Genomic DNA, 13,663 nt, shown 5'->3' on the forward strand with positions numbered 1-13,663 from the left:
TACCTGCAATATATGTATGCATGCATGTAGAATACATGTAATATACATGCATGTAACATGCATGTAATATGCCACAGGCATGGGATATACACAGATACATGTAATATGCATGTGACACACATGCAATAGACATATACATGCAACATACATTTATGTGACACACATGTAATTTGCAGGTACCTGATGTGTGTGAAACGCATGTCATATGCATGTATGATGCATGCATGTGATATACATGGATGTAGCATGCATGCAACATGCACACATTACATGCATCTAATACGTGCACTGCATGGGTGCAATATACATGCTATATGTGTGCAATGTACATGCATGCAATACACATGTGTTCCTGAAATACACATGCATGCAATATATTTGTAAGACGCATGTAAAACACATGTAACATGCATATGTTATATACATGTGCTATGTATGTGTGCAGTACACGTGATATGCATGCTATGCATGTATGTAATATGCATTGTGCATTGCGCAGTATATGCATGCAATATACATGTGCTATACATGTACATGACATGCACACACGCAATATCAATGTGCATGCACGTAACATGCATGTGTTGTACATGCAAAATGCACACACATAATATGCATGCATGTAATGCGGATGTCATATATGTGATATATGTATGTAATGTGCATGCAACGTGCATGTGCGCAATATGCATGAGTATACATGCATGTGATATACATTCATGCATGCAGTATACATGCAATGTGCATGCATGTAATACATATGCAGTATACATGCATGTCATACATATGTAACATACATGCATGTAATATGCATGTGGTATTCATTTAATACGCATGCATATAATATGGCAACATACACTGCACATGCATGTAATGTGATTCAGCATGCACACAATATACATGCAATATGCATGTAATGTGAATACATGTAATCATGCAATATGCATATAATGTGCATACATGTAATATGCATGCATTATACACGTGGCAGGAATGTAAAGTGCATGCAGTATGCATGCGGCATGTATGTAATATGCATGTATGTAATACATAAGCAATATTCATGTGACATGCATCCATGATACATGTACGTGGTATACATGTATGGAAATGTAATATGCATGCATGCATGTGATTTACATTTGTTATACGTGCAATATGCCACATGTGTGCTATATGCACACACCATGCATGCAATATACACATGTCTTACACATGTGTAATATACATTGTATGCATGCATGTATCAAACATGTACTAAACATGTAACATGCCCGTAGTGTGCAGCTGTTAACACCCACATGTGATAAAGATGCATGTCATTTGCATACATGTAATGTACGCGTGTGTAACATGTATGTAATGCACATGTGTGTAACATGCATGTAACATGCAATATGTATGCATGTAATATACGTGCGTGCATGCATGTGATATGCATCCATTTCAGATGCCTGCAAGATACAGGTAATACATAAAATGCTTGCAATTTGCATGTAATATGCAGGTAACTTTCATGTAACATACATGCTTTATACATGTATTTAATATGCACACATATAATATACATGTAGTATGCGTGCATGTAATATACATGCAATATGAGTGCATGTGGTGCACATGCATGTAATATGCATGCCTGTGATACATTTATGTGATACACATGCACTATGTGACATCCATTGTATATACATACATGTCATCTGCATACAATATGCATGTGATACACATGTAATATACATGTGTGCATGAATGCAGTACACATGCGATATACATGCCTATAATATGCATGATATATGCGTGCATGTCATACACATGTGGCATATATGCATGTAATACAAATGTAATATAGTTGTATGCAATACCCATCCAAAATACACAAGTGTAATATACATGCGATATGAATGTGCTATGCATGCATGTAATATACATGTGGCATTCAGGTTTGCAATACACCTGTGATATGCATGTGATATGTATGTAATATGTGTGTGATATGCATGTCATACATGCATTTAATATACCTGTGATAGTCATGCATGTAGCACATGTGATGTGCATGTGATATGAATGTAATATGCATGTGTTAAGCATGTATGTAATATACACGTATTGCACATGTAATGTGCATACATGCAATATATGTGATGTGCTTGTAATGTGCATGCTTGTAAAATGCATGTGTTACACATGTATGTAATATGCATCTATTTGATTTACATGTAATAAGCATTCGTGTAGTATGCATGCAATATATGCAGGAATATATATGTGTGATATTCCTGCATATATGTAGTATGCATGCAATAGACATGTAATATATGCATGCATTATGCATGCAATATTCATTTAGATAACATACATGCAATATACATGTATGTAATGCAAATACAATATACGTGTGTGGCGTGCATGTATTATACATGCATGTAATATGCATGTAATACATATGTGATGTGTGTGTATGTTATATACATGTATTATACATGTAATATGCTTGTAGGTGATATGTGTGTGATATGCATGTATGCAATGTATATGTAATGCATTAATCTTCTTAAACATTTTTAGTAATGATCTTACCAAAATGAGAAGTCCTTTATGATGTTTTCCTGGATCAGCCTGGCCAACATGGCAAAACCCCGTCTCTACTAAAAATACACAAAAATTAAGCAGGCATGGTACTGCATTCCTGTAATCCCAGCTACTTGGGAGGCTGAGACAAGAGAATCACTTGAACCCAGAAGGCAGAGGTTGCAGTTAGCTGAGATCGCACCACTGCACTCTGGCCTAGGCGACAGAGCAAGACATTGTCTCAAACACACACACACACACACACACACACGCACACATGCACACACACAAAAAGCTGATATAACGTCTTGATCGTTTTTGCATTTCTAATACTGAGCAGAGATCCTGGCATGTGATAAATGTTAAGTAAATGCTAATGAACATTTTAGCTTTCAAATACTCGAAGTTATTTAATATATAAATATTGTTATGTAATGATAAATTATGGCAAGTACTTAGTTATAAATTCAGCTAATTAATATGAAATGGTAACTTAATACAAAATGTATGTACAGATTTAAAGAAATAATGTTACGTGTAGTGAAACTACTTTGGACTTCCAGTCAGTTGGGTTGTTTTCATCGCTTGTTCTGGCACTTTTATGTGAACTTGACTATTCTAAGTTTCAGTGTTTTCTTCTAAAAGATGTAGTAACTTTTCTAATAGAAATTAGATGAAATAATGTGTGAACTGCCCTAACTGTAACAAACAGGGTAGACATTCAATAAATGTTCACTCTGCTTTATCGTTTGCAAAGATTTAAAAATTATGGCTACACTATAAATGTTATATTTTGTAGCAATGTAGTTCTCTAAAAGTAGTGGGACATATCTATTGCGACTTTTCATTTCATATCACTTAGAAATCATCTCTAATGAGCAGAAAAGCTTCTCTCACATGATAAATATTACATTTATATTTGATAAATAGGAGAAAATTTGCCTGCTTAAAATTTGATCTATTTGTGCATAGTGATGAATATAACTGAATATTTTCCAGTTACTTTGAAATATTGAACTGCCCTGGGACAAGGCATGGATAATGTTTTTGAAGGAAATAAATATTTCAGATTCACATTTCAGCCTTTTTTCTTTATTCCTTTGATCTGGCGTTGGTTTACTTATCATTCTGCTTGAGTGACTTCATACTGTCTTTCTTCCTCTCCTAGTAACAAGAAGTGGTCCTCACCTATTCCAGAATATTTAGGTTTTGTCATTTTACAAGAATAACATATATTTCCTTATTATTTACTGATATAACACTACATCTATAATGAAATATATTAATGGGTATGTATGTAAACTCTGCGTATATTATGTACAATTTATAAATGGAAGTTTTAATCCTTCGTTAAATATAGAGACATAAACGAAAATAGCATCATATGTGGGATTTATTTTGAATTTTAAAGAATTTAAAGATTTTAAAGGAATTTTTTTGACCATAAACCGTGACTGCTTTATCTTTAAGGATAATTTTCTCAATATTTTGTTAGTTTACCATAAAAGTATTACTTGCTTTTGTATTTGCTGAGCTAGAATTTGTTTTATTTATGGACCCATATTACACGCAGAAGTTAGTTTAGCATAAAATTATTATGTAAACTTTGAACTGTTTAAACCTTTCATTAATTTTACTTACATATCTTTATTTCCTACCTTACACATAAATTTGATCCTCTGAGAGCTGTTTCTTATATAGCCTCTTACTGCATTGTTACATTCTTTGTATTCTTTTAGCACTTAAAATTTGTCACAAGATTTAATGTGTATGATATTGCATAATTTTATTTTTCTCCTTGTATTTTCATCTTTTCCCTTAGTCAGATTATAGTTTCCACAAGATAGGAAGCATGTCTTACATTTCTTTTATGTTTTCTATAGTATTTGAATGAGCAGATCTTAGAATTTGCTGCCAGCACCCTTGTCTCTGCTCCCAGAACAAAACTAACTTACTGCGAATGAAGGCTACAAGGTTGAGGCCAGAACTAGTTCTTTTGAATTATGATTCCAATCCAGTTGGCGTCATAGATTTATGGACGTCCTAGCTGACATCCATATCTTCTTAAGAGGTTTTTGAATTGTTTAATAAGATTCCTCATTTCTATTTATAACTAACATGCTTCAACCAACAGACAGGCATGGTTTTTTAAGACTGGTGTTTGACCCTGGGAGCAAGCTCTCTGGGTAAGCCTACATTGTTGGCAATAAAAGGTCTTTGTCAGAACAGAGTTCTATAGAACTTCTTTATGCTGTTATCATACCTGTTTCAAGCTTTTCCCTTAGTAGTGAGAGAATAACTTCTGATTTTGTGTTTTGGATCATCATAGTTTCATTGAGCTTATAGGAATAATCCATTCCTTGCCTTTTCCATCTTCTAGAGGCTGCCCCTGTTCCTTGGCTTGTGGCTCTGCATGCATTGATTGTGTCGAATCTGTAGATCAATTTGGGAAATATTACCATATATTCAATATTAAGACCAGTACTAACTTTCATTTTACTAGGCATCTTTTTCTGACGAAGTATCAGATGTTTAGCTGTCTACAGGGTTTACCATTTTTAAACTAGAATTTAGCAGAGACTACTAGTTTTAAAAGTCAAGTGAAGAAGAGGCCAAAGCAGTTGATTCACTTATCATGCTTATGAAATGTATTATTTTAAATATTTTTGACTCATTCCATTTAATCAGTTTAAGGAACAACCCGCAGCCATGAACATAGGTGATATTGCTGCTTGGAAGTCTTGTTTTCCAGCCCAGCTGGAAAGGGCATGGGGACTCTTCTAGCTGTTTCTCAGACTTGTTTGAAGTTTCTTGTTTTGTGTTGTTTTTCTTGGAGTTTCCAGGGGAGATGCCAAGCTGGCAGCAAATGAAGTAGACTGTAATGTGAAGCCTTATACATACATGTTGGATCGCAGCCATCTTTATTAAACGTACTGGAACAGAAATGTGCAGAAGGAAGATTTTCAAATTAAGGTTCACCCGTCCATATATGTGTTAGCTTGTAAAGCTCAAAAATACTAAACTGTCATCCATTAGTTCCCTATATTTTATTGCCCTTTTTGGAATAATCATGTACTTCAGAACATCCTTTAATCTGAGCTGGCTTGTGGTTGTTTAAGAATGCAGCTTCTTTTTTTCTTTATCCTTTATACACTCAGATGAGGAAAATTTACTGCACTTTATAAATAAGTCAGAGCTAAAAAGCAAATTTTCTTTCCACCTTTTTATCTTCATGGAGGCCCAGCTTTAAGGCATTTGAGTGATGCATTTCTACTTGGCCCAACAACTAGTTCCACTGGGGAAAAAAAATCTTCAAAGTCCTTTTTTCCTCCTTGCAGGATGCACTATTGGGATCATAGTAAAAAGGAGCGCTGTTCCTGTGATAGGAGCAGACCTTTGTCTGTTTCAAAGCTTCAGCATTTTCACTTCTGCTTCATTACCTTGTAGAAATTAAAATGGATCCCTCCTTAAAATGATTATCACCTATTTATTTGAATTGACAGATTTAATTTATAGTAAGACAGAGGGGCCAGGTGCAGCAGCTTATGCCTGTAATCCCAGCTTTGTAGGAGGTCGAGGTGGGTGGATCGCTTGAGTCCAGGAGTTCGAGACCAGCCTGGGCAACTTGGCAAAACTCCATTTCTACAAAAAAGAAAAACATTAGCCAGGGGTGGTGGCTTGCACCTATATTCTCAGCTACTCAGAAGCTGAGGTGGGAGGATCACCTGAGTCCAGGAGTTCAAGGCTGCAGTGAGTCCTGATTATGCCACTGCATACTCCAGCCTGGGCAACAGAGCAATACCCTGTCTTAAAAAAAAAAAAAAAAGGGGGGGGCAGAAGGTTTCTAAATATTAGTGGAGCTCAGTGTATTCCTTATGGTTTTACTGGACAAGAACATTGAATTACATTGAATGAGGCCACCTTTGATATTTAGCGTTACTATTAGGTTAGTTCAGACAGTATGGTGGGTCTGGAAACTAGATTTTACATATTTCCCTGTGCTTACAATTGAGTGTACAACAATATTTGCTATTTGTAAATCAGGGTAGAAGTGATCAATTAAAAGCAATGTGCCTTATTGTGCAAGGTTTTCACATTTTAAAATGGCCTCTAATTACCTGATGGATAGCTGAAGTTTATGACTTTGATTTATGTGGTCATAAATTAGTTATAAAGTAAAGAAAAAGATTTGTCCTATTAAATTAAAAGTGTTTGACTAAATAGTTCATGCAAATTATTGCACAAATATTATAAAAAACTGACTTTCAACATAGATAGGACAAAGTTGCTATTTCAGCTATAGGTCATATTTTTAATAAAATTTGTTATCTTTCTTTTGGCTATTTAATGTTCCATAATTAAAAAGTAAATGATATATAAACTTTTAAAGTTTTCAAATCATGTTCAATGTACTTTCTTTTGTGTTTATATACAAACTGACCAAAGGTAATCCTTTGATAAATGTTAATCTTAATTATAAAAGAGTCTTCCCAAGTGCTTTTAGAAGGGCCTCAAAAAGTAAAGAGGAACATAAGATAAACTAGTCACTATAATCTCTGAAATGGTCATTGTACTGCCTAACTCCAGTGCCTTGGAAACAGTGCCACCATTCATCAACCACAGCACCCTTTCCCTCTGAGCTTGCTCTCAGAATCCTTTAAACAGAGCATTCCAGGCAGCCCCTTCCAGTCAGTTGGGACCACCCCACCAGAGAACATCTATTTGCAAAGCCAGGTCTAGACCATGGTACCCAATAACAATTTATATGACTTTATGTTGTTCCCATGTGTTGTTTTAGTATTCAAATATGTTTATATTCAAACAAATTATTCAACATTTGTTGCAGGGAAATCCTACATACAACTTAAAGCCTCCTGTTCTTGCACAGAATAATATAGGAAGAGTGAAAATGCACCAGAGCAATTTAAACTTCTCTATGGCCATCAGAGTGCTCAGTCTTTCATATAGTGGTGTCCCTGCAGTCAGCCTTCAGTATGATATCCAGTTATTAATCACCATTATCTTTGAACTAATATTCACATTAGGTGGCAAAAAAGCCTCACTAATGTTAGGACCTCAGAATTTAACAGCCAGTTAACATTAAGGCCATTTTCCTTTAACAACGTGTAAGAAACATGGTGAACAACAAGATATTCAGGTCCCAGTTCATTAAAGTGGACAAGTTGAAGAATAGCTTTTAAAAACTTCCAGAATCCTGTACCCCATTGCTGCAAAATGCAGTCCCTGAGAGCCACATGTGGCATGCATCATGACCTGGAATGGCTTAACTCTCATGCAGGGCATCACACACCTTGGGGCAGTATTAAATTCTGTAAGTCATAAAAATGGTGGCTACATCTGTAAAACAGACACATAAAGGAACAGGGATTTACTGGGAAACCTGTTTTGTTTATCATGGGATTGCAATGATTATTGTCACCTTCAGGTAGATGGATACATGGGATATGAAGAGATAGACACAAGGTGGTGTTTAAAATGACAAGTAAACATGCACGGCATGCTCTTTCAGCCTGTCAACAAACATTTGCCTATTTGCGGATCCCAAATACAGGGGTGGGGATGGCATATGGGTGCGAGGAAAGAACATACACACACATCTATCTATCTATATCTATATGTCTATATCTATATCAATGATAACCTCATTATAAAGGAACAAGAGAGTCTTGCTGAAGTAGAAATTAGGTAACACTTTTTCTTATTAGTCTTTTGACCACTTAAGCTTTGAAAGAGGTTTTCAGTTTGGTGGGTGGGGAAGAAGAAGTTTTGGTATTTTGATATTTTATATGATATGTACGTTCTTATTGAAAAGCCTAGACATTTTTGTATCTTAGAGTGGATTTTGAACTCAGATAAATGACCTGGAAAAACTCGTATTACCTTTTGCCCAAGTCTTAAAAGATTGCATCCTCTTGTTTTAGAAATGTCTTTTCTCCCCTTTATGATATTCCTCTCAAATTTGGTTTGAGTGAGTGAAATTACCCACCCCTGCCCAGCATTCTTCAGTGTTACAGCTAATAGTAAGAACATGTTTTATATGTGTCTAAGCTTTCCCATTTAGGGAAGGTGAAGTAAGTTAATCTTACCTGTGGCATCTGGAAAATCAGGAAAACAGTGTGGCATAGCAGCCAACAACAGGAACTCTAGAAGCACACTGTCAGGACTGGAATCCTGGCTTGACCTGTTGTTACTCTAAGTGTGTAACCTTGGAAGTATTCTCTAAGCCCTACTTTCCTGTTCTGTGTAAGTAAGGCTATAATAACACTCTTATACTGGTTTACTGTGAGAATAAATGAGAGAAGACATAAAATTCTGTATTAGGCCATTTTCACACTGCTGATAAAGACATACCTGAGACTGGGCAATTTTCAAAAGAAAGGTTTAATGGACTTACAGTTCCATGTGGCTGGGGAGGCCTCACAATCACGGCGGAAGGCAAGGAGGAGCAAGTCACATCTTACATGGATGGCGGCAGGCAAAAAGAGGAGCTTGTGCAGGGGAACTCCTCTTGTTAAAACCATCAGATCTCATTAGACTTATTCACTATCATGAGAACAGCATGGGAAAGACCTGCCCCTATGATTCAGTTATCTCCCACTGGGTCCCTCCCACAACACGTGGGAATTATGGGAGCTACAAGATTAGATGTGGGTGGGGACACAGAGCCAAACCATATAAAATTCCATTGCACGGTGCCTGGCACCTAGTTAGAACTGAGAGTTAACTATTGTTAAATGGCATGCATTTATAAACTGAAGCGTTTAATTTTTTCTTCTATCAACATGCAAAGAATCCTTTTGTTTTGTTGGACCCTTTCAGCCATGTAATTTCCGCCTAAGGTATGAAGAAATGAGATGGTTATCATTTCTTTTAGGCAATCTGCTAGAAGGCAGTAAAGTAATTTTAGGCCATCATGTTTCTCTGTTGCATTGACTTCACTGCAGATTAACTTCTGGTAGACATACATCTTTCTATTGGTACATTTTTAAAAAACCAAAAGACATGAGATGTAATTCACATACCATAAAATTCACTGTTTTAAAGTGTATAGTTTGGTGGATCTTAGTATATTCACAAGGATGTGCAACCATCACCACTATCTAATTCCAGAACATTTTCATATTTTCCTCATTTCGTATCTGTTAGCAATCACTCCCTATTTCCCCAGCCTCTCAGACCCTAGTAACTACTAGTACTACTGTCTATCTCTATGGATTTATCTATTCTGGAAATTTCATATAAATTGAATCAAACAATATGTAACTTTTTGTGACTGGTTTCTTTCACTTAGCTGGATGTTTTGAAGGTTCATCCATGTTGTAGCAGGTATCAGAACTTCATTCCTTTTTAAGGATGACTAATACTCCATTGGATAGCTAGTCTGCATTTTGTTGATTCATTCATCACTTGATGGAGACACATGGTTTTACTCAGTTTCGTTTTTAGGGAAATCTTTGAAAGTAGTTTTCCCTTCATCAGAATACATAGTACATGTTTATACCCTTTTTCTCTTCAGATGAATTATTGTCAAATTTCTAAAGGGAAGTTTTGTAGGATTTGGATCAAAAAAATTAAAATCTGGATTTTATTTTAGAGGGAGTTAAATATTGTTCTTTCATTCACGTTAGTTCTTTTATATTTTAACTCTGAAGCTTCTCTGAACCTTTCTAGGGAAAAAGAGGAGCAGCTTACTCGTGTGACTGAAGTTCAGAGGTTGCAGGCCCAGCAGGCAGATGCCGCTCTGGAAGAGTTTAAGCGGCAGGTGGAACTGAACTCAGAGAAAGTCTATGCTGAAATGAAAGAGCAGGTAAGGAGGCCGCCACACCATCCCTTTTGAAAGTCACTCTCTCAGTAGGAAGGTACATTCTCATCTTAAATATGACAGAAACATTTCACTTTTTAAAAGAGCTGTGTCAAAATTAACCATACAATCGGGTCAGAGATTCAGAATGAGAAAGAGATGTTACCACTTGATTCATCCTTCAAGCGATGCCAGAATGATCATTTAAAAGTCCCCTGTATAAATGCAGTAATGGCAAGCATGTGCCTTGCTTTGGAAGGATAGATAAGCCTAAGAGAAAAATCCCGTGACTGATCAGTTTCTTTAGAGCAGGGGCTCCAGTTAACCATGTCTGTGTTTCTTCATGTTCTATAAATAGTGTCTTATTGATCAGTTACAGTAAATTATTTTCAACTGGCAGTTGTGAAGAACAAAGGCTGTTTCCAATTCTCATACAAGATGGGTGGTAGTTTTTTTTTTTTTTAGTTTTTAAAGAAAATACGAAATTTGTAAAAGAATAAAGGGAACTATTACGAATACCTGGGTACCCATTGCAAAGATGTAATAATTGTTAATGCTGTTTATATAAACTAAAACATTCAGGTGAAGCTTTAGTTTAGTTTGTTATTCATGTCTAATCATATTATTCTTTCTTCCCTAGAGAAATCCACTGTAATTAATTGAGTGCATACAGTCAGCCCTCTGTATCCATGTGTTTTTGTATCCATGGGTTCTGCCTCCACAGATTCAACCAACCATGGATCGAAAATATTTGGAAAAATTTCACAATGCTCCAAAAAGTAAAACTTGAATTTGCCATGTGCAGAGGACTATGTTGAATCCATGTGATAGAAGTGACATGTAGATGTTATATTAGGTATTAGAAGTAATCTAGCAATGATAAAGTACACAGGAGGATGTGCACACGTTGTATGGAAGTACTAGATCATTTTATATAAGGAACTTGACTATCTGTGGATTTTGGTATCTGGAGGGGTTTCAGGAACCTATCACCCATGGATACTGGGGAGGGCTACATTATTTCAGTTTATTTTATATGCATGTATAATACCCATAGATAATATGCATGTATATATTATTTATGCATTAATATGTTATAGGCATAAATGTTTTTTGTTTTTTAAAAAATTAGATAAATATGAACAGATTTTAAGTACTATTTCTGTTTGCACTTTTATATATAATATTATGTATCTGTGTGCTAACTATGTTGTTTTAGTGCAATCTTTTTAACACTAAATTTATTTTATCATATGAATATACTGTATTTTATCAGCTCCCCTACTCAAGCATATTTAGTTTATTTTCAGTTTTTTCTGATTATAAAGAATATTTCAATACTCATTTATGATTTTATACTATAGTTATCTTCCTTAGGAGTCCCATGCACACACTGGGTGGGAGAAATATCCCTAAGGAAAGTTTCATGTTTGAATCTGACTGAGGACTGAGCCCTAGGTTATGGGATCCCTGGGGTATCACTTTTTTGGCCAGAAACCTCTGTGACCAGTGGCACCTTTTCCTGAGTTTTGCTCAGGCCCACTGGGCTTATTCCACCCACTTGGCCTGACATGCTGCTCTTGGCTCATGCTACTGGCCTGGATCCCACACCTGCCAAGGGTGAGTCAGGCATAGAGCAGCAAGGGATGTGTGAGCAAGTGTGGGGTCTGGCCACTGTGCAGTCAGGTATGCCACCTGCTGCAGTGCGGTGGGCAGCTCCAGGTGCCAGCATGGGTGTCAGCTCTCTGCGAGGCTGTGACTGGACCAGGTATACTGCAAGCAGCTTCCACAGCTGTCACTGGGGAATGTGGTGGTACCTGAAGCTTGGAGATGCCAGGAACCACAGGAACCCAAAGAGGAAGTCATAGCCCTGGCTTGGGAGTGCCCTGGTCTGGGGTCCCCACAGGGCTGCAGCTCTTCTCTCCTTCTCTTTGCCTGCAACAAGGTGAGCAAGGGGACATGTTTCAGCCCTGTTTGTATTGTAGCTCTTTTAGCCCTGCCATTCGACAGGTCCTGAGTTCTTGTTCTGTGACTAGGAAAAATGAGGTATACAGACAAGTGGAGGGTGAGCAAGACAAAGAGGAGCTTTACTGAGCAATAGAACAGCTCAGAGGAGACTCATAGTGGCTAACTCCTTTCTGCAGCCAGGGTGTCCCACTGAGTGTTCAGCTCCTAGCAGAGAGGAGACCCTGGAGTGTAAGCCCCTCTCTGCAGACAGGCAGTCCCATCATCTCTGCAGCTTTCAGCAGAGAGGAGGCCCTAGAGTGGGTTTCTCCTCTCTGTAGGCAGGTCGTCCTCTCATCTCCCCAGCTGTCAGTAGACAGGAGGCCACGGAGTGGGTTGCTCCTATCTGCAGCTGGTGGTCCCAATGTCTCTGCAGCTCTCAGCAGAGAGTAGGCCCTGGGATGAGTTGCTCCTCTCTGCAGCTGGTTGTCCTGACATCTGCAGCTCTTAGGAGAGAGGAGGCCCTGGAGTTGGTAGCTCCCCTCTGCAGCTGGTTGTCCCCACATCTGCTCTTGTCTGGCTGAGCCTGGGGCTTTTATGGGCCTCAGATGGGAGGAAGTGCACACTAATTGGTCCATGGGCGGCCATGGGCAGGCCCAGAAAAGGCACCAGGAGTTCCCACTCCAGTCTGTGGGACTTTAAGCCAGGCCCCCAGCCTTTAGGCCCTCCCTGGCCTGAAGCTGAGGCCTCACTAGGGACCCACCCCCTTATGAGCAGGAGCCTGTCTGCCCCCTGCTGCTGTTCATGGTGCCTAGGCTGTAGGTGCCAAGGGTTGCCTGCAGGCCAGCAGTGAGCTGCCATCAGCACCCCCTTGGCTTCCCTCCTATGCTTATTGGCAGCCAAAGTAAACAGGTGGCTGAGGCAGCAGGAGGCTGGCATGTCAGTACTGCCCTGAGTGTGTGCCCACCTGGCTGGCTGCGACAGTACCCAGACTCAGCCCTAACTTTGCTCCAACATCAGAGTGGGCACGGACAGCAGGAAGAAGCCAGACAGCAGGAGCAAGCACTTCTGAGCCAGCTAGGGAAGCGGGGACCTTCCCCAGCCTCCAGGAGTGCGGAAATGCCTGGATCCACAGCCAGGGGATAGTAGGCTGAAACTGCACCATTCATGTTACATATAATGTAATGCATGTAATATACATGTATGTAATATGCATGCAGTAAAAAAAAAGTGGTGATTCCATTTTATACACAACCAAGGAGTTTTTTGCTTACAAAAACAATAGGAAAGCATGTTCTTATATATAAGAGCTCACGTAATATA

General features: G+C 38.1%; 1 protein-coding gene across 2 annotated transcripts in view; it reads left to right on the top strand.

The window, feature by feature from the left end:
- The window catches only part of CEP112 (centrosomal protein 112kDa), a 587,957-nt gene that overhangs the window by 213,648 nt on the left and 360,646 nt on the right, over positions 1–13,663 (top strand). For both annotated transcript variants that reach the window (XM_011992146.1, XM_011992147.1), the window contains one exon: positions 10,267–10,402. In XM_011992146.1, the coding sequence (XP_011847536.1) occupies positions 10,267–10,402 (136 nt within the window). The remainder of the gene's footprint in view (positions 1–10,266; positions 10,403–13,663) is intronic.

Source organism: Mandrillus leucophaeus, unplaced genomic scaffold (genome assembly GCF_000951045.1).
Source record: "Mandrillus leucophaeus isolate KB7577 unplaced genomic scaffold, Mleu.le_1.0 Scaffold404, whole genome shotgun sequence".
Classification (NCBI taxonomy): Eukaryota; Metazoa; Chordata; class Mammalia; order Primates; family Cercopithecidae; genus Mandrillus; species Mandrillus leucophaeus.